Genomic DNA, 22,711 nt, shown 5'->3' on the forward strand with positions numbered 1-22,711 from the left:
GTAATTTTTGCAAGATTTTATCAGTCTAGAAAGGCTTGTAAGGCACAATGTTGGAAGTACTATTCAAATTACAATCAAACATGGAATTTTAGGAATTGTCCCATCAAAGGCTGACACAAAGTATATGGTCCTCATGGTCATTTATTGTTTCTCGTTGAGTGAGTTTACTTTTTTTTTTCTTTTTGTTGTTATGCACTCTGCTCTGCTTTGGGCTGCAAGCACCTTCCTCTGCAGTTACACTTGCTCTGTGTGTGTGCAGGCTTGAGGTTGCATTGATTCATGGGCTGGGCTGAACCTTCTGCGTCACAGACCTGCTGGGCAGAGAAAAGAGGATGGTATTCCTGGAAATGTGAATAGGGTATATTTTGGGCAAGTCAGGAAGTTTACAGTTAATAAAGTAGGAACTTCCTCAAAATCTTTCAGTAATCTTCCAATTAAAAACAGTAAATCCAGGGGGTAGTACTGTAATATGTGAGTTGAGGTTATTCTGTGAGATGTTTTCCCTACCAAGAAGGATGGCAGGGGAGAGATTATCTTCAGTGTCCCCTGCATTTGCTTTTTTGTGCAATTACGGGAAATGCATTCAGTGTGCAAGGGTATCATTGCTGTCCTGCTGTTTTATCATTTCTTTATGAGATAATGTTGATTTCGGCAATGAAATGCAAATTTAGTTTTCAGTGCTCCTTTTTTTTCCCATACAAAGGTTAAAATGCATATTGTAGATAATAATGTTGCTGGTGTTTTTGAAACAGCCTTTGTCAGCTAATTTTGGCAATACATGGTTTCAAATGCTGTTTAGTGCAATTGTGTGAGTTTTATGTTGGCCTACATGAATTAATTTTAACCCACTATGCATGTTGTTACCATTTGGCTGTAATTTGATCAAGTAATCATAAAACCTTGGTACCAACAAAAAAAAATTTTGATTTGTCAAGAATATTCAATATGTGGTGGGCCTTCTGTGTCTCACGGCAAAGTGAACATGCAATTATTGAAGTTGAGCCATTTTAACTCTATAATCATAAAAGTATTCTAACACAGGGGGCAAGCATAGGATTATATGTTACTCCTAGGATTGCAGAGGCTGATGGATTCTGTGTTTGGAGGGTATGTTTCTGTTTACTTATAAACAAGTAGTTTGTACTGCTGCTGATAAAAGGGCTCAGGATTTTAACAAGTCCCGTTAAAATTAGCCTGTGTGTAGATTGTAAACAGTTCCTTTTACTGAATGCTGGGGCTCAGACAGCAATAAAATACATGCAAGAATGGAAATAGTTTTCAGCTAGCAAGCAAATTGTAGCATAACAGCAAGGCCAGCACTAACGGAAGTTGTCTTTTTTATTGTTATCTCCTTAATTAATCTCGCTTTCCTGTGTAAACTGCTCACTATTGTGCAAAGAGAGGGTGTGTGTTAACTTTGGTGACATTGTGTTACTACCGTTAAGTAGCATTGAACAGAGGTTTTGTCAGCTTGAGTGTACTTAGGATTTTTTTCCCCCAAACAGCATGAGCCAAATGACATTTCACAACTAAAAACAAATCTCATTTCTACTTTAGGTGGTACAACAATAAATTTGCTGTCACAGTTAGTAAAAAGGCTATGTAGAAAAAGGAGTGTGAGTTTTTAATACATTTAGTATGAAACAGTGATAAGGTGGGGAGAGGTTTTTATGAAATGTTCTGTAGGCAGTGACAGAAAACAGCTCTGAAAACGCTGAGTTGGAGTAATGAATGAATAATGTGTAAAGTTTATCAAAACTGAAAGAACTCCTGATGTGAAATGAAGCCTCCTAAGAAAATTCTGTTCTGTCGCTGTTTTGCTCTGCTGTTGTCGCATGTCACGCATGAATGAAAATGCTGCATTCTCTGGGGAGCAGTAAAGCTTCTGTGTGGGTTGTTTATTTCCTTAATCCCTCCTTCTTCGTGATTTTCAATGTCAGATATAAAATGGAAAGCCTGTAAATATAGTGATTATCATACTGATTATCACCTGCACCAGGGAACGCCCCGGCTGGCCGCTGTAACCCAAGCAGTCTCCACATGTTACATCCACTTAGACTTTAACCTGACTACTTTATTAGAGACGTGAAGCTCAGTATGAGGTGCCCTAGGGCTGCACAGATGGGTTCTGCTTGTTTCCTGTTCTCACTGTTATTGTGAATAGATACTAAAAGGTTCTCATCGCTTTTATCTGGTTAATTTACTTTGAACTGTCCCTGGCAATCAGAGCCTGCCTCCTATTTCTCAGCGTTTCACAAGCACTAAACTGTACCATCCAAATGTGTGTTTTGAGCTTTATTATTTTTTTTTTACTGGAAAGGTCTTAATTCTTAAAGGGATCTCTTTCTGAGAGAGGCTGGTTTTTACGAGACTGTAGGCACAATCCTTACTGAAATAAGCTGCTCAGGAGTCATACTGAGGTTTAGTTGATAGGAGAGAAGAAAATTAAGATTGCTGTTGTTCTTTGGCGTGTTCAGGCACCCTTAGATTAGAGGTCAACGGCAGGAAAATCTATGATTTTATGCTGGCTGCCATTATTCATGTAGCTGGGCAGCAGACCAGGCTAAAAGATGACGCTCTTACAGGAGAATCCGAAGATGAGATACTTTTTAACAAATGTGCAATCATTTATCCTTTCTTGTGGAAGGGCCAGGTCTTCCAAAACACATGTGCTATGCATGGGTGCCCCAGTACAGAAAATTAAGATGAATTCTCTCAAAGTCTCCCACACAAGAAAGCACCACTTCACTGGAACAGTTTTTATTTCATGTACCGGTGTCCAATTTCCTGGCCGGACAATAGTTTAACACAGATGTTAATGTCCTGCTGTACTGGGATTTAAAGAAATCCCTTAGGACAGATCAGTGTAACTTCCGATTTCCATTCCATGACCAAAACTCTGAGGTTAAAGAAATTATTTGGCTACAAGACGTAATTTTTAGTCCATTTTCTTATTCTCTTCCCCCTTATCACTCCCTTATTTCTCTTATTTTATTTTTTTTCTGTGTCACAGTCCCATTTGAGGCTGTCGTGATTGTGTTGCAGTTCATTGTAAGTGCATCACTACAGAGTGGAAGCTTGCAAGACTCCTTTTTTCATACGAGCATAGGCTTTGTTAATCACATGCTGGTTTAGGAAAACACTGCATGATATCTTTGAACCCTACACTCCTTCTTGACAGCCAGGCTAGCAAATGTCATTGACTGTGTGATGTACAAGAAGGGATTCAATTGTAAGTAAATTGTCAAAGTGGCTAACCTTGCCCGCACCCAATTGTCAGGACCATGATTCAGTTTTTCTGTCAACATCAGCTAAGGGTAACCCGGTCAGCCTTATGTTTCTGCAGAGAAGCAGCCTGAGGAGTTGTGCTTTTCAGCTTATCACATTTTATTAACCTCAACTTACTGTTGTTATAATCAATTGTACCCACTTCAGATTCTTCTATTGCCCCCAAATTGACAGATCATGTAGGTCCACAACTATGTGTTTTCTGAAGCACTAAAACCTCTTGTAGACACACTGGATTGGTTTGGTACAGTAGTTATTTCTGTTTAGTTAGATCAACTCACCATTTAGGCTCAAGATTATCCCTCTATTAATATTACTTGGCAAAGATAATCTGGAAGAATGCAAGTTAAAACGTAAAGACTTCAAGAGTTTTCTGCAATATTCTTTCCAATGTTAAGATAGAAAGTGAGTAAGGGAAAAACATTGCTATTGTCTTCCATCCCCTTGCTTTTATTTCAAAACAGAGTTTTAGTTGCACCAATTAATATAAATAAGACATGAGGACATACTGATACCATGATGTTTCCTCTGTTCTTTCAGGAAAAGAACATAGTTAAATTGCTTAAAGCAGTGATTAAGACATCAGAATATTTTTAAATGTTCATCTGATTCTACCACAAGGGTCTGAACACATTTAGTGATCCTGGTTTTTTAATGCACTGTAGATGACAAATTATTTTTTTTAAATGGCTTGATAGCATGTGTCCCAAGAAGTGCCATACATAAATGGAGATATGATACAATTTCAATTAAAAATATGTCTAAGGGATGTTTCCTAGTTTAAGTCCTATCTGCAGAAGTAACTTTCCTCACTTGGAAAAAAACATATTGTACCTTCTTTATTTGGACTTGTGAAATGTGTTGACATTGTACTGTTGTTGGGCTTGAGGGAAGAGGGAGAAGCTTTTGGTGCGTCTATCAGAATTGAACAACTGTATATGGCTATATTGAGATAATCGTGTAAAAGGAAAACTGGCTGAATGAGTTTCAAAATGTGTTATTTCTTCATTATCTAGCACTTTATAATTAACTGTTCTTTTTTTTATTATTTCAGGAAGCTGCCACTTTTGCTAGAGAGCAAGGCTTTGAGGTGAGTTAACCCACAATTGCACACTAAACAGATCCTAAAGGTTTTTTTCTTGCTGATAATGAAGTTCTTTTGGACAATGATTGATGTGCTATTATACTCTCCAAGCCTCGCAGCGGTTGCCATGGAAACTTGGCAGTCGTCATGGTTTCTTTGTTCTGCCAGCTCAGTGTTATGACGCACTCTGCTAGGTCTGCACCCAACATCGCCTACAGATGTTATTTATTGAATTTTGAAAAGCCTCTTGGGAAGCCGAGAGGTTGGGCACGGTTTCAAGCTGCCTCTGCAGATATGGGACCTGTCAGTTTGTTCAGTTAAAAAGCTACCTCATTAGCTGCATTACACTCCAGAAGGATTCACTGCTAAAGCAGTGGTGAAGCAACACTAAATAGTGAAATATAACACTGCTTAAATAACTTAAACCCTGCCATATGTGGATTATCATTATGCAAATGAATTTTAGAAAGGTTGTATATAAAATTGTTAGGTACTGATTAATGTAAACCATGCTTCTACAAACAGCTGCTTTTTAGAAAAGGTAGTGTGGAAATTGTTTCAAAACATATTCGAGTTGGTGTTTTCTATCTGAGCTCTAAAAATGTCTGATCCTCTACTTTCTGGAAGTAAATACTGTTGATTTTACAGTGATTTTCAGAGCTTTTGATTTCATCTTCTCAACATATTTTATTTGACTCGTACCTCCCATTGGCTACATTCAGATAGCTTAATCTGGAGAGCCATCAGCTATTGGTCTCTAACCAATTCAAGCAGGCAGTTTTTAAATACTATAATTAATGTGACAAGGCTTGTGCTAATTTTGCAGATAGTAAGTGATCTTACTGAAATCTAAATTGCAGAACCGAACACACATAAATCCTTTTACATGTTGTTTTTTTCACTGGAATAAGACCCACCTTAATTGATTTGTTTGCAGTGTAGAAGAATAGAAAGGAGTCTGACTGCTCAGCACCCATTTTGCATAAATAATAGAAGCCGCGCAATTCAAACCACATCGCTTACAGAGAGTGCCACTCCTGGGTGTGATTGGTTGCACATAAAAAAAAGAGGGAAAGACTGACAGCTTTTGTTCTACAATTTAGATTTCTTTAGAACCATACAGCAGCAGGTACATCAATGCCATCACTGTTTTAGCTATTAAAACTGTGGGCTGTCCCATTTCATTTTATGTTTCCCAAATTCACGTGGCTGCTTTGTAGAAATCAAGACTTTTTATCACTGTCAATTTTCATTTGTATAATCTGTATTGTTAGGCATAAAAATACACTTTGAGTTTATGCTAATGAATGAATTTCACAGATGCCTCCCAAATATGAAGCATAAGAAATTATTGGTACCCTCTGGTAGCTAGACAATAAAAAGAAAGGAAGTAGTGTATTAAGTCTACCCATTCTATATTTTTATTGCCCCCTTGAGCTAAAGACTTCAAATGTGCCTGGTTTAAATTCAGCTCTAGTGACAAACTGCTTTTACTGGTGTCTGCTAACCACCATCATATTAACCTTTCCATTAGTACATGCTTAGAGATTTTAGCACAGTTCCTCCTGAACATCCTAAATCTGCCACATTTGATTACAGCATATCAGTAAAGTGCACAATGATTATGATCTTATCTCTTATTACTCCCTTGCTTGGCAACGACTCACATGTCAAGTTTGCTGACAGAGATGAGTAAAACTTGATAATGTCCACAGTTTTGTTTTCCTATTGTGCTGTCGAGGCAAAAGAAAACCCAAAATCACTCTGATAGTAAAGCATCTTATGAAAAACTTGAAGAGCTTCAATTAGCCTTTCAGTTAAAACCAAGAAAAATTCCCAGCAACTCTCAAAAGCTTGATTTTTATATTGAGAATAGAAAACTGGTAAAGAATGGCAAATTAAAGGAAAGGACTTGATTGACCAGGGCAAAAATCAAGAGGATGTTTTTCATAGAAGTGATTAAAAGTTACTGGTAGCTGCATTTGAATTGCCACCTGGAAAGGCTTTTATTTTTTCATCAGACATCTTTTAGCATAGAAAATCAGTTGGTGACTAGCTTCTTTTGTTTAGTTGTTTGTTTGTTTGTTTATGGTTTTTTTGTTCTGCCTCACAGTAATTCCAACAGTTTGTATAATAAGTTCATCTTTTACACATGGAATGAGTTCAATGTATCTGAAACAGTTTTTGAAAAAAAAGAGAGACATTACAATTAAGAGAACTTCAGTAAAATAGACACCTTTTCTGAAGAAATGAAATCTTGTTATAGGTGAGAGACAACACCTCCATGACACAAATCTTTTTTTTTTTCTTTGTAAGGGAAATTCCATTCAAAGGAATTTTAATTTTTATGCTGCACCATTCCCACAGTTAGTTTTCCATTGTACTTTGCTGAAATACAAAGTATTTTTGTAGAATCAGTCACTATATTTGAAGACCATTATTTCCTTCGGTTTATCTCCTGACCAACGCTTACCTGTAACAATCAAAAATAGGACATTATTTCTGATGTTGTCTTTTCCTGAGCATCTCTGTGGGTTTGGGGTTTTTTTAATTAATTTCATGTTCTATGGCATTTTAAAACTATATATATATATACAGTGTGTATATATATATACACACATATTGTGTATTTTAATAACACTTCTAATAATTTTCAAATAACAAATGAGGTTTTTTTATGAGGTTTTGCTTTTACAAAAAGGTAACTTCCTGTTTCTTCTACGTAGAAATTAGGAAAACAAAATACTACTTTAAACATAAAATTTCGGGTTCTGTTCTGTCAACCCAGGAAGTAAATTGAAATGAATGGAACAGTAAGTATCTAAGGGTTAGTAGCAGCTACCATGCAAAATAACTTTTCTTGTTAGAGGTCTCCTCTAAGTCCATATTCATTGGGGAACCATATTAGAGAGCTTTTGTACCCTGGACCAGCTTTAGGTCTTTAAGTTAATGAGGTACACTGCACAAATGCACTGTTTTGGAAGGATTTATGCCTGTTTAGGTCAGGGCTATGGCAGTCCCAGCTATTGGGTGTCTGTTCAGAGGGAGAAATCAGAAGACATGGTTTGATGGTGGTTCTGACTGGATGCAGTTTGTGTGATCCTGGGATATCTGGTATGCTTCCTTCCCATGCACGAATCCCCCTTACTGCTGCAATGAATGCCACCTGCAAGGTGTTTCAGGTGCAGCATCAACAGGCAAATCATGCTTTAGTGAGATTTGCATGTCAGCTTTGTTAAATCAGACTCAAGTATGTAAGTGTGTATGTGGGAGTATCCTGTGAATTCAGGGAGTGTATAGAGGCTTTAGGACCACAACCTGTACAGTCTTATCATTCAGCCATGTCCGTAGGCACAGGACGTGTAAGGAAGACTCAGTAAATGGGCAGGTAAAAATCACTGCAAAACAAATATTATACATTTTGGCTATTTATTCTGAACAGAAATCAGAGATGGCAACATTTGATGATGTTTGCCTGACAATTAAATAAGAGGCATTAGTACCTCTGCAGTCTTCAGCTGTAAATATTCACATATTCTAAAATGTCACAGTTGTACCTTCAAAAAGGAACTGTGCAAAAGTTAAAACCTCCTCAACACTCACACTGAAGCTATATTTTATTCTCTTTGAAAAAAAATAGGATGGGAAGTAACTTTGGCTAAAAATGGACAAGTTAATTTTCGCAGAGCACACTATTCAGTTTTTTTCTAAATTCTGCAAAATCAGAAGTGTCCAAACCTCTCTGTCTTGAAATTTCTGCTTTTTTTAAAAAATTACCTTTTCACCCTAAATACTTTCCTTCTACTGTTACATGCTTATTATATGTTTCATTCTTCCTGAAAACATATGTGCTTTTTACTTTTTTTCCCTGTCCACATTATTTCATCCTTACCATCACTTTTCATGAATCTCTTTTGTCGGGGTCCTCTTTTCTTCATCTAAGTTAATCTTTATTCTTCGTTAAGCTGAAGAAATAGTCTCTTGATCATACCATTTTCTCCTATTATAGCTTCATCATTTTCCTTTTAAAATTCATCATGCCTGCAAATATATTGTACAAATATATTCAAGCTCTTTCATTTCTGTTCCTGCTTTACTCCACTGAAAATGTGCCTAATAAAGTCACTAGTAGCCACTTCCTACTTAGCAAAAACGAAACACCTCTCCCCTGTTTCCTTTGATCTTCATGATGCTTTATTGCAATTTCAAGTTTGTGAATCTCTTAATTGCCAAGGCCTGAAGTAGTTCAGAATTGAGTTTAACCTTCCCATGGCAAGGCTTTGGCAAGTGTATGTATTACCAAACTGAGGGCTGCATTCTCCATCCATCCCATATTCAACAGCTTGTGCAACCAGCTGATACCTGCTGTTCAAAAACCTCTTAAAAAAAAGCATTTCAAAACAGGAGAGCAAAAGTTTCAATTTTTTTCTCTGACATCTTTAAGAGACTCCTTACGTTCTGAAAATTAGTGGTAAGATGGCCCCTGTTACTGTCCTCAGTTCTTCTCTTCTCTAGTAGCAGACATTGCCTTCTAAAAGCTTTATTAGCTGTCTAAGCAGGAGGAAGGAAGAAATAACACAAGTGAGAGTATCATATATGGAAATGAAAAGTCAGAGAGAATTTTTAAAAGAGGTGAAGAGACCAATAAATAAAGGGAAACTGTTTTCATGTTTGCCAAATGTGTATAAATCAATGGGTTCACTGACTACCCAAAGTTAGGGAAGAAATTAGAGGGAGGCTGAAAGTGTTGCAGAAAAGGTAGGTATTTTCACATAAAGGGGTGCTGGTAAATTTTTTAGCCCACGCACATTCTCTGTCTGTAATAGTGTTAAGAAGTGAGTTGGGATTCATAACAAACAGTACACAAAGCAATGCAGAAAGTATTATTATGTTTTCTTATATTCAAGGCTAGGCCATTACTATGTTTCACTACAGTTCCTTGTACAAAGAAGAAACTGGGGAAAAAACACAGTGTTATTTAACACAGATGTGAACAAAGTGGGACACAGTAAATAGCACAGAATAATTACGGTCATACATACTCCTTTCCTAATGTTTGAAAAATAAAAATCTATATTTATCAATTATGGTAAGAAATCGATTACACCAAAGTTAATTTGTAGAACTTACTGACTTGAGTTAGAAATTTGAGAACAAAAGTTTCCTATATAGCATTATAAAAGGGTTTGATGTTAATACAAATAACAGAAATACCTATTATAGATTAGCTTGAAAACCAAGTAAATTAGAAATTGAAACCCTTTTGTTTCAGATTATATGGCAATGGTGAGAATAAAAATTACAATATTCTAATGACAAGTGGTGTTGTTGGAGTTTACTGCATTAATTTAAACACTCCAAACTTGTTGATGTGTAAGACACTGGATGAATGAGAGATTTGGTTCAGTCTGCCAGGTTCTCTGTTCCTAGCTACATGCAGAGTGAAGTACAACATCCTTTTAAAGCAAAGATTTCTGAAACTTTTGCAGGTGAGACTTCCTTCAGAAAATTGGTTATGTTCTGTGCCCCACTGAATAGACCTTTTGCCCTTTGCTTCCCTGCATCTCAATGGTGGGAGCTGGGCTGCACACCCTCTCAGGGGTGCAGTGCACAGTTTGCTTGATGGGATCAGTTACTGTAGGGAAGTTAGAGAAAGTATTTGTAAGCGTGCTGAAGTCAGAGGTGTTACAATAGTATAAAACCTGGCTAAATTGGATGAAAACCAGGCTTGGAGTTTATCCAAAGTACTCTCTTACCAATTTTATTTTTAATTTTATGATGGGTATGGTTAGAATCCAGTCAGCAGCAAAAAAACCTACTAATTGCTCATTAAGAAATGCTCTGTAATTCCTTTGTTAGCTTTGTGGTTTTGCAGTGGTTGGAATAGCTGAACTATCATTATCAAGATTAAAAACAATGGTCTCATAGTACTACATAAACCCTTAGGAGAATGAAGTATTCCTCCTTTTAAAAATCTTCCTCTACTGACAGTAAAGTCTATTTTATACCTAGCTGTAAGAAAATAAATCTTTGATCTGCTAATAAAGTTCCCACCACTTCAGTATGCTGTAACAAGAATTTTCTTTCTTGCTCTTAATAGACTGAAGACATTAAAGAGATAGCCCGGAAGACACAAGCCCTGCCGAAGGTGAACACTAAAAGGCAGCGAATCGTAGTCTTCACCCAAGGCAAAGATGACACTGTATTGGCTACAGGTATGTGTTTCAAATCTCCCTTGTCGCTCACAGTAAATATTCCAGCTAATCAATTACAAGTTGTGGTTTTACAATTTTCAAATGGCAGTCAGAGCATTTGCCTTCTGATGTTGCACCGTGTTTCTCATCTTTTATGCTTTTAATTGTTTCAAGAGACTGAATTTAAGAAGCTATTGTTTCACAAGAATGCCTGAGAATTTAGTTCTGAACATTTTTGTAACATAGATTTAAAATATTGATGCAGTGGGTTTTACTCAAATTTTTATGACTTGAGATTTTATCTGTGTAGCCATCTTTGCTGCAAACAAGAATACACTGTGCCTGCTGAGAACAGCTGTGCAACAGTGTAGTATATTTAAACATTTGCAAAGAGGAGGAAGTGAAATCCAGTACTAAGTGAATTTCCAGGCTTTTTTTGCTTTGAGCAGAAAGTCTCACTTTAGCTTTTCTCAGCCGTCTGCTCTTCAATTCTCAAAAGAGTATGTGGGAAAAAGGTGTTCTAGCAGGGATGCAAGCAGTTTCTGCTGTCTGAATTGATGATGTACGACACACAGATTTAAGCATTATAAACATGACTGCCTACCTTTTGACAGTCTCTTTAATTCTGTCCACCTATGCTTCTAGACTAAATAAAGCTATTAAAAACATGTGCTGTGGTGAGCCATTTTAGTAGCTCATTCCTTCACAAGGTGAGTTATTAGGCTGGGCTGAATTCCTCCTTTGGAAATCGAGTGAAGTAGAGGAAGCTTTGCACCTGGGGGACTGGTGCTTACTCATACAATATTTGCCTCAAAATCAGAACTGGCTTCAGACTGTGGCTTCAGGGCTAGGCACTAAGCAGGTATGTCACTGCTATAAAGATCATTCCTAGCAGCAGTTTGAATTACTTCTTCAACAGTTTGCTCCTTCCCCTATTTTATTAGCTACAAACTCTTTAAAAGGAACAGATACCAGTCACTGAGAGCTGGGTATGTGTATTGCACTGATGATGATGGAAGTATTCCTTCAGAAAGTTACTGCCTGATGTGAATGGCCCATGTGGAGGCATTCCACTTGAGTATTGTACACTTGACTGAAAAATAGCAGCATAAAAATGGTTTTATACATGAGCTAGTAATAATGTAGTAAACCTAAATCTTATGTGTAACCCTCCTGTGCTCTTATTTAATTTTCACTGAGTACTTTTTTTATTCTTCAAACTGGAGTTGTTAACAAATCCATTAATCCCTTCTTTGATATTTTTACAACCGGGAGCTTATTTGAGGACTGACACTTGCTAATCTTAGCTGTTTGTTCGCAATGAAATGAACTTAAATTAGAGAATGCACTTTATATGCATGATAAATGTGAGATGGATAGAGACTGTATGCAGTGGTGTCAGCTACAAAAGCAAACATGATAAATGTTAAGGCAGTTTTGAGCCGTGGGATAAGCTATTCAGTGCACAAGCATAGCTGAATGTCTTTGCTATGTTGTTATTCATGGCAGCCAAATAAATGTCAATAATAAAAGAGAATTAAAGATTTTCATTTCCCAGAGGCAGTCCTCTAATACAGCTTGATCTTTCATTTCATTTGTAATTCGTTCTTGTGTCAGGATGCAATCATTCGCCAGGCTCTGTGTGTCATGTTAAGTCATTTAATAATGATTAAGAACATAAAAATGTTTGGCCTGTGGGGCAATTCTCGAAAGAGATACCAATTTGTTATTGTTTTCCCCCTTTTCCTTTGGTGTGGACCATCTTTTTCCCACCTCCTCACATTAAAATAATAATGAAAGAAGGAAAATGTGTCCCTTAGTTTAGCATATGATGATACCACAGAATGGCATAGAGTGCTGCTAACACACTTATTTCAGAGCTAACTAGGTCTACACTTAAAACCTGCAGTGGAATGTATAAGAGTTTCTAAATGATCTTTAAAAGAATTACTACATTTAGGAGTTACCAGTATACAATTATTATCTTTTTTCTAATGCATGGGAGTACAGTTTTTGAAAAAGCAGGCTGTGTGCACTTTTTTATCTTGCCTTTCTGAGGGAACAGTAAAGTCTCAAAGAGCTTGTGCCTAGATTAAAATACTATTTGCAAAGTTAGGTATGGATTTGGGTATGCTTGTTCATACCTTCTGCTTTATATTTTGTCCAGGTTAAACAATAATAAGAACAATATGTTTGTTATGTTGAACAACATATTTATGCAGAGACCTCGAGAGATTGTAGGGAGACCTTGACAGATTAGAGAAATGGGCAATCACCAACTGTATGAAGTTTAACAAGGGCAAGTGTTGGATTCTGCACCTGGGATGGGGCAACGCTGGCTGTGTGTACAGTCGGGGGAAGGAGAGGCTGGAGAGGAGCCCTGTGGAAAGGGACCTGAAGGTCCTGGCCAGTGGCAAGGTGGATATGAGTCAGCAGTGCCTGGCAACCAGGAGGGCCAACTGTGTCTAGCTTGGATTAGGCTGTGCTCTGTGAAGAGTCACAGCCAGATGGCCACCCCCATCGTCCTCCTTCCCTTTCCCCCTGACCCCATGCATGGCAAAATGAGACAGGCAGCACGGAGGCTGTGAGGACACCTGTGACAGAGCTCTGTTTGCTCTGTCAAAGGCTCTCTTAGGGATGTTCCAAGCCAAGGCAGCCGTGGGTTGGGTTGCGAGAGAAGGCTGCACCTCTTTGAAGAGTTTTGTGTAGGTCAAATGAGGATCAGGTTATGGAAATAATGAGGGGATATACTTGGATACAGTTCTGGCTGGAAGGAGAGGAAATAAGATGGATAAAAGGGGTTCTTGTACATTGCCAGGCCATTCATGAAGGGGCACAGAATGATACATGCTGAAAATTTGACATGGACTTTCTAGGGCACAGTAGAGGCGTGTGTGTGTTACGAAGAAGTCCAGATACAGCTGGTCATTACATGTGGAGAGGACTGTGGCAACAGTTCTTGATTCCTGGGCATTCCAGAGAATGGAAGTATCAACAGGTATTTTAGGAGCAGGGCGTAGGACAGTAGGGCACAGCTTATTACCAAAAGAAAAGATTGACCAAACAGATTGGAGAATATAGTTCTTGCATATGAGAAAGAGGGCTTAGACTGAGACAGCTGAGAAAACATCTTCCTCTAAAAATCTGGCCTAGCCACACTGCAAAGATTTTTAGTCATCTTAGGAATTGCTGCAATTTATACAACATTGTTTTAATGTCAACCAAAAATACTGGTGGCTTACCTCAAACAGACCACAAGCTGTAGGAAGTCAGGTATGGATTGACAGACAGCTTAGAGGTCCATGCAGCTGGAGCAGATCAATGAAACAGTAAGAAGCAAAAACTGCATTAGCAGTCTCAATCTAAGCCATTCCCATTTGTCAGTCCACTTTCTTTGGCTGTCGGAATTATTTGTGTTTTCAGAGGAAAAATTTCTCTGTCTTTATCCTGGAGTGCATTGGGTCTTTCTGCTGTCTGTTCATATCTGCTCCATCACAGTACTCCAGCCCCAAGGCCCCTTTTCTCTCCACTTCTTCCTGTTCTCTGTCATTGCAAGGAAGAGGAAAGCTCAAATTTAATCTGAGTGTGATCAGTGTGTTTTAGAGGGAAGGGAAGGAGTGTTCAGGATTGGCATACAGGAGCTGTGGCAGATGAAGTGTTGACTTAATTAACTGTCACTTTCTAATATGACTCCACTGAGCACAAGGAAATGATTGTGGTGTGAGATTTTCCTCTCTGTGTCATAGAAATTGTAGAATGGTTTGGGTTGGAAGGAAGCTTTAAAGGTCACCTAGTCCTACCCCCCTCAATGGGAAAGGACATCTTCAACTGGAACAAGTTGCTCAAAGCCCTGTCCAGCCTGACCTTGAACATTTCCAGGGCTGGGAATGTCTGCAATACCTCTGGGCAGCCAGAGGTGCATTTTTTGGTGATGTTGAATTTTATCTTTTTACTGAAAAACTTGGAGGTGCTGGACATTCTCAGTGACCTTAAGGAAGGAAGGTCAGGACAGGAAGATTGTAATTTTCTCTATCATTGATCCCCAGCATGACTGAATTTTTGATGAAACTTTTTTGGAAAAACCAGCCTGTGAGAGACACATGTGACAAAACCTTTCAGCACAGAGGATTATACTTAGGGAATGGGACTGGTAGCTGAAAATGGGATCTATGGACTTGCTCAAAAAAAGTTTATTTGAGGAACAGTATTGGGTTAATTTCTTGTGTGGATGCTCCTCAGCTGTCCTGGGAATTACTTGGCTATCAAGACTCTGATCCCACTACCACAGCCTTCTTCCATGATATCCCTCCTAGCAGGCCTGAGATTCCAGATTTGACTGAGTTTTGAGGTTTGACTAAGCTTACAGGATGCTTTTTACATTTCAAGACTTTCTGCTGTAACCACAAGAAATACATAAGCAGAGAGAGCAGGGGAAGTTAATGAACATGTGCAGTCTCCTGATTTCAGCAGCTGAGGCTTTTAAGAAATGCACCAAAAATCACAAGCTCTGGCAGGAACATATATGTCCTATCTATATGTGTGCTCTAATGTTTCTCAGAGTTGCACATAACAGTTTTAAACAAATTACTTTTAGTCAGATACATTTTATGACTGATCTCGGCTCAAAGGGAAATCTTCAGAAAGTCTGAGCAAAATCACTTCAGCAATGGAAAATGATTTTATATTGAAATATTTGCATAATTCAAGACCAGCTGAAGCTACAAACTTTAAACTTAGCTTGTTTTATAGCTTTAATAGAGAAAAGAAAAGCAATCCAAATTTAAAGAAATTCACTTCAGCATTTTTCAAGTTATGAATGATGAAATCTGGCATGTTCAGGGGTGAACATAGAATTTTCCATTCTTTTTTCCCCTCTGATGTTTGCAGGATCACCTCTATTTAAGGGCACGTTTGTAATAACCTCATTTTCTAGACTATGGCAGTAAAAATGGATTTTTCTAAGGATACAGGCATTAAAGCCAGCTCAGGTTGGGCTTACTAACCACTTAAATCTTCATTTTTTGGGACATATTACTTGAGATATTTCAGGAAATCTATTAGCAGGCCGGGTAAATGTGGTAAAAAGAGAGAGGTTTGTCTTAAAACTTCATTAGTGCACCTGCCCCATAGTGCATGCAGAAACAGTTTTGTAGATTTTTATGTGTTATCACTGTTGTTTGATCTAGTCCATAAATTAAAGTCAGTGCAGTGTAGCCAATTTAATATGTCACAATAAAATTGCAATGTTACCAAATTTTGGAGCCTGCCTACCAAGCTCTTGCTATTGAAGAAACAGTAGGCATTTGCCTCCACATGTTATCTGAAACAGAAGAATGAGCTGTATGGGTCTTGGTGTCACCCAGTACAGCTGTTCTTGGGGTAATATATACAGATATGCTCATAAATTTAAAGTTTCTATGTTTGAATCGAACTAAAACCTGATCTTAATTAATAAAGACAAATGATAGGATGTTTTGTGAATTATGAAACTCCTTTAACTTTATAAGTATATGTTAGATCTTAAGTATTTTAGGAGATTTTTTTTCAAACCCTTCCTTTAAGAAGGTTTATCACATTCTGAATATGGAGTGAGAGATTTTAAGATCCTTTCTTAGATCATAATAGCATGAGGGGGTATGCTTTTTGAGGGGAATAAAGAGGGCTGATGTTCAAGCACATAGCTCACTCTAAACAGAGGTCAGTAGGTTTTCTTTGGCAGGTTGTGCTGCAATCACACACCAACATGTTCCCCAGTAGCCTATCTATATAACATCGAAGTATCTGTAGAACATAGAAGTATTTAATGCTGTTGACACTGCTGACATTTATGGTGGGTCTGTTTGCAGCTCCTTTTCTGTAAATTCCTGAGTATAATGTGTTCTTCTCTAAGAAGCATGAAAAGATGTTATTTTTTTTCCTTGCTTACAGCTTTCAGGCTGGGCCTTCCAGACAGGAAAACCTTGACTAGCCCTTTTTTTTATCAACTAGGCTTCCTATGCATTTATACAAACCAGAGTAGTACCTTGGACCCAGGGAAACAGCAGCTGAGTTTTATTACCATGTGTTCTCTTTTTCACACAATTACAAACTTTCACTCTTCCCTATCCATTTGTATTCACAAATAGAAAGGATAATTTCAAAAACAAAAGTGGGTTTAGGAAAAAAAAGGACATTTTAGTCCCCTAATGGCTTAACAAGTGAGCCAGAAACCCAAAATAATCATGTTTTTTGTGTCTTATGGAACCACAAAATCTAAATTAATAATTAACATTTGTTGGTAGGGATTAATGAATAGCAAAGCTGGTAATACCTTTTTGTAACTGAGACCATTCGTGCTTTTATGCTGCATGGGAGAGGAAGACTGAGCATTTTATTAGACAGGTGAAACACATTATTAAAACCTGAATTCCTGGATACAGGTATCTTGACTGGACTTAAAAGTGTGCCAACTGTTGCACCTCAAAGAATGTGTATACACATGTGTAAATAGGCACATGTGTGTGCTTCAGTAATTTCATACTGATTTAAGAAAAGGATGTCTTCTCTAGTCTGCTGTGTCAATACACCAGTTTAGCCCAGAAATTGAGTGAAGATGGGAAACCCCTTATTCATGTATAATCACTAGTAGTAAGGGGTATCAAACCTAGCTGCATTTTCAGGTGCTACAATGAGTTTACATTCTACATTCTGAGGAAAAATTACCCCTTTAGGCTGTGGAAAAATGTGTGTTTGTTAAATGACAATAAATATGGGCCCCTACTCCATTCCTCAGAACTAGGCTGTATTTATTCTTTCAAGGAAGAATTTGTGTACTTGTTTCTCAGATACAGATACACAGAGTTAGGAATTCAGTTTTTATACTGTAATTCTAAAAAGGATTCTTGGAGACATAACTAGGAATAGATAAATCCACTGCTTAGGTAGTAGAAATTATATGATATTGGAGTGGCAATAAAGAGTGAAAGAATAGAAGCAAGACTGAAGCAGATCAAAGATTTGTCTCTAATGTGATGTTTGCAAGTGTACAGCAGAGGGAACTTGGAAAAGAGGGTAAAACCAGAGCAAATCTGGAGTAATAGTTCCATGTTACACTCCAGCAAAATGCTGCTTGGGGATTTGTGAAGTAGAGATGTTGTCTTTGTGCTGAATAGGCCAGAATGGGATTTTATTATACATGTCTTGTGATAAGGAGTGTCACAGAGACTGTGTTATGTAAAGAAATACATCCCCTTATTTGTTGGATTCAGACAATTACGAGTGTTCCTGTCTGCCTCCAAGTGCTTGTATTGCTTGGTCAGTCCATAATAATTTCATGTACAATGTCTTTTTACTTTTGATTTTGAAGAACTCTTGCTTACCTCCCCAGCACTAGTCTTTTTCCAGACTCTTTTCGTATTCTGTTTACTTGTTCTGTGTTTGATCCATAATTCTGACACCCTGAGCCACTCTACACTGCATCTTTTTGCAGGTCTGCTTTTGTCTTTGTGAGTGGGGGACCAGAATGTTCAAATTGAAAGTTCCTGAGGAATTTACAAAGTGGCTTAATTTTGTTGTTTTCTTTGTTCTGTATTCCTCTCTTAATAGTTCCTAATAGTTTGCTTGCTGTTCTGGCTGCCACTTATGATTGATCTGACATTTTCATAGAATTATCTGTTATAGCTTCAAATTTTCTTTATGGTGTGGTAATTTGTGGTTTAGATGCCATCATTGTGTATTTAAATGGGCACCTTTTTTACATTGATTGACAAATAATTCTATAGCCCTTTAATCTTGGACACTTTTGCCATTCTTCACACTTGACTTTTGTTTTTACCATCCCCAATTAATTTAAATATCTCACAAGAAGACGGTGCCTGCTGTACGGCTCCCTCAGAAATGGTATAGATAGGCAGGAGATGCTGCCCCAGAGCAGGCACACACAGTCAGCATTGAAACTGAACTTAAGCAGGAGGATTTTGGTAAGGCAACCCCTTAAATCACTTCAGGCCTTTCTTGCTTGAATCTGGAGAGCAAAATTGAACAAATTTACAGTAACATATTGATTTAGGGGCCATTAAATCCCAAACAAGCATTCTCTTTCTGGAAAGAAAGTACCTCTGAACTGCAGTGTTTTGGGGGGATGAGGCATTAAACATGGTGTTTTGTTTTGAATTTCCTTCTAGCAACAAAGACTCTAGTTCCAAAGTTGGAATAGAAGTAGCTTCAGCATTGGCTGATAATGCTGTAGAATGATGTCTGCAGAGCAAAGAATACAGGGACAGAACCACAGAAGGGAAACAAACTCTATTATCTCATATGCTGAAAACCACCAATTTTATTACAGAACTCTTATATATAAAAGGATGGTGAAACAACAAAATCAGTAGTTGAGAAGCACTGGAAGTGGAACTGCCTTCCAAATTTAAATTGTGCTTTTCACATGTAATTAATGCAGCTTTATCAAGGTTATCCCTGTTTTCTGAACATGACACCTACCTACCCACCCATCTCCACGTACACCAAACAGGGAATTCTGGTGACTTCCAGTTTTTTGGCAACTGTTCCTACATCTACAATGTTATGTCAGTCTAAATGTATCTTTCTGAGTTTTTGAAAAAATTGAAGAAAATCCAAATCTATAGTATTCTGTTTCATAGAAAATAATAATCCTAGACACTTTTAATTAAATTTATGCTTTAAGTTTAAAGTTCACCATTGTCCTTTTCTGTGCAGTCATTTGATGTTCCTGCAATATTCAGTATTGGACACTTGCCATTTCTCCTTAAAAACATGTGCTTTAATGAGCTGAAATCTGAAACCTGTGCTTTAAAGGTTTACAGTGCATACATTTCTCACCTCCCAACATTTTAGGTTTGAATCATACTAACAGGATGTCTGTTTTATGAAATTAATCCAATAGTATTTTTTTTTACCAATAATTTTTGAGAAATAGATATCCTAATTTGGTGTGATTATTTGTTTCATTGTAAGAAATTAAATGTATGGCTTGTTCAGCAGGTTTCATAATAGATCAATAATTTGTTGGCTTAAGTTGTTTTTTTCCTGTGGAGATGTGGGAAGATCAATGTCTGTAGTGCCCTAGGTCAGGATCAATAGTTTTAATAAAACTTCCTTTTTTTGTTGTTGTTGTTTTGGCATTGTTGGTTTTTTTGTTTTGCCTTTGTACCTTTATATGGTTTTGCTTTTATTAATGAGCTTTTCCTTTAGTTTCAGACCATTAATGGTTTTCAGATAATGTCACACTGCCCAAGGTCAAGGCCAGTTTGAACTAAAAACTCTACTTATCAATGTTTAAATATATCGGATAGGCTTACATATGTTAGAAGACATAAGAGTTAGAATCACTGCTTTCCAGGGACCAAAGTTAAAGCAAAACAAAATCTCAGCCTTTTGGGAGGATGACACATTCAGGCCTTTTTTGTGTTTCCTTAAATAAATAACAGATCTTATTTATGGATCTCATACTGGCATTAACAACATGGGTAACTACTGTGGCCTTGACTGCTCTTCAGTTAAAGATACTAAATGCTCCATATGGACCTTTATAATGGTGTATTGCTCATTCCACAAAACTAGTTTGAAATAAGATAGCATCTCTTGTTTATTCCTGAAATTCTGGGAGGGAAGAGGCAAATTATCAAAGTGTATGTTATCAGCTGGAGTGCTTGAGAGAATGTGATGTTGCTGTCTCTGAGGCTCAGCCCTGTGTCTTTTGAAATCAATGGAAAGATCTCATTAAACTCATTGGCTATTGATTATGGTCATAGAGAACTTAAAACATTCATGAATATTAATGGATTATACTGATTCATGTGTCTTTTTGTGTGTTGTACCTTGTCTGGAATCTGTGATTCAATTTTTGTAGTTTACCTAGAGGTTATAGAAAAAGCAAACTTCGTGTGAGCTGAAAGATTTGATAGCACATTTTACCTGGAGGTCTTTGTGTGGTAGAAGTGAGGGGCACAAAGAACTGCACCCTTTGACCACTGGCACCTAGGCAGATTATCTTCTGTAGGAGATATTTTTTTCCATTATTTTGGCAGTGTTAGCCTGTTTTTTACTAGGCAGCAGTTCACTTCATAACAAATCATCACAGAGGAGTTTGAACAGCAGAGTCTGTACTCAGAAGGTGCCCTACAGACTCTGGTAGCCCATCATCTTTAATTTAGAGATTTTATTTCCCATCTTGTGATTACAGTTGAATGAACATTGTAGAAAAGTTTAAATTGTAGCTATCTGTGTCATGCTTTTGCCATAAATGATGGAACTTATGTTTTCAAGCCTCTAATCTTCACCTGCTCAAATAGCCTCTATAGAATAATTGCACAGAATGGAAGGAGAGTAAAATGTGGGTATGTATGGTGTCCCTGGATGAAAATTAACTGCAGGAACTGACCCTTTGATTAGAAGTTTCTCTGCTGTAGCACCCAATTTCAGACAATGAAAGTTGTGGGAAGTAGATGGCTGAATGGAAGACAAATTCTTAGCTCCAGGAGGGACAGAGCAGAGATCCTCAATAGTGGAAAAAGCAGACAAAGGGGATTTGAATGGGTCCTGCTTTGCCTGACTATGGGGATTTGGAATTTATTTCATGTAAGATGACAAAATGTCTAGAATGAACTTGGAGGGCATGTGGGAGACTAATTGGAGTGCTTTGAAATGGTTACTTGTCTAAAAGTGGAATTGTGAGATTTTATGATGAGTTTGGCTCAATGGTTTCCGCAGTAGGTTTTAGAGATAATGCGAAGTGGAAATTATTTAAATGCCATATGTGAAACGTGGGCTGTGCATGACACCAATGACCTGGCCTTGACACACCTGAGCATATTATAGACTGTGAAGTGGCAGTTAAGATGTAAACCTTTGGATGCCAAAAATAATGTTTCTGTAGTTATGTAGTTGATCCCATGTGAATGAAAGTAGACTCTGTCTTATTTTCACCATAACTGTTTTCTTTGTTATGAATAATAAAGACAGTAAAGTAAGCAGACCTGGCCTAGAGTATATACAGACAGCAGATTTAGGGAATAGGGCAAACATGGACTGGTTTTATATTGTTATGTTTGGCTATACCTACTCAGTGATATAACACTACTGTTTGTTCAAAAAGAATGCACAGAGTAGTCTGACACCAGATTTAAAGTTTGGGAGGCTGCATACACTGGTTTTGTTTGCTTTAGTTCACTACCCTGTGCCCCCCACTGCCCTCCTAATCCATCCTGATGCTTCTGCCTGCCCCAGTGATTAGTAGTCAAAACTAAATCAGAGAGGAGTCTATGGAACCAAATATTTATGTCCCTTGTAATGTGACACTGTGATACTGTACTATGAACCTGAAAAGATGCCAGGCCATGCGTTGTGTCTAATAGCAATTGATCAAAAATGGAACTGCAGAACTCTACTCCAAATTGTTGGCTTTATAAATTTGATAATAATTACATTTTTTGATAGAATATAACAGTGCAGTAAACTGTGCATGCCCTTTCTTCCCTCCGCACCTGTCCAATTGCAGAATGCTGTTTGTACAGTACAATGTCGTCGCTGACAACTGAATAAGAATTTTTAGGAGCAGTTGGCTATCAAGTGATGGCAAATTTAAAGGTTATGCAAATTGTGCCAGTACAGCCCAGCTTGTTTCAGACCTCTTTTCTCTATTATCATATCAATTGAGTCAGCTCATAGTAGACAAAGCAAGGTTATGGGAACCACCTAGAGCATCATGCACCATTAAACATCAATGCAGCACACAGGAACATCTGCAACAACGATCTTATTAACACAGGGTATAACGGAAGGCAATAAACAGCTTTCTTAGTCACCTCATTGTAAAAAATTTAATAACGTAATACTTGCATTATTTATCAACAGCAATTTGGTCAAAAATTACACAATTGCAGTGGATTAGATTACAATACCTATTGTCTGCTATAAATTGCTGCAAAAAATATGAAAATCCTTTTGTGAGCAATAAAACACTTCAGTTAGTAGAATGCTAAAAATGCAATTTTCTTTTAATTTCTGGCACATCATGAAATATAAGTATCTGCCTTTTGCACTGACATTTTTATACTTGGCTAAAACCAAATATTATAAAAGAACCTAAGAATTGTTTTTGATTTCCTGCTTGTCTACATAGCTTGAACAT

General features: G+C 37.5%; 1 protein-coding gene across 2 annotated transcripts in view; it reads left to right on the forward strand.

Annotated features, from left to right (window-relative positions):
• ADK (adenosine kinase) overlaps positions 1-22,711 on the forward strand; it is a 271,565-nt gene that overhangs the window by 220,521 nt on the left and 28,333 nt on the right. For both annotated transcript variants that reach the window (XM_053949546.1, XM_053949547.1), the window contains exons 8-9: positions 4,343-4,378; positions 10,473-10,587. In XM_053949546.1, coding sequence (XP_053805521.1) covers positions 4,343-4,378; positions 10,473-10,587 — 151 coding nt within the window. The remainder of the gene's footprint in view (positions 1-4,342; positions 4,379-10,472; positions 10,588-22,711) is intronic.

Source organism: Vidua chalybeata, chromosome 8 (assembly GCF_026979565.1).
Source record: "Vidua chalybeata isolate OUT-0048 chromosome 8, bVidCha1 merged haplotype, whole genome shotgun sequence".
NCBI lineage: Eukaryota > Metazoa > Chordata > Aves > Passeriformes > Viduidae > Vidua > Vidua chalybeata.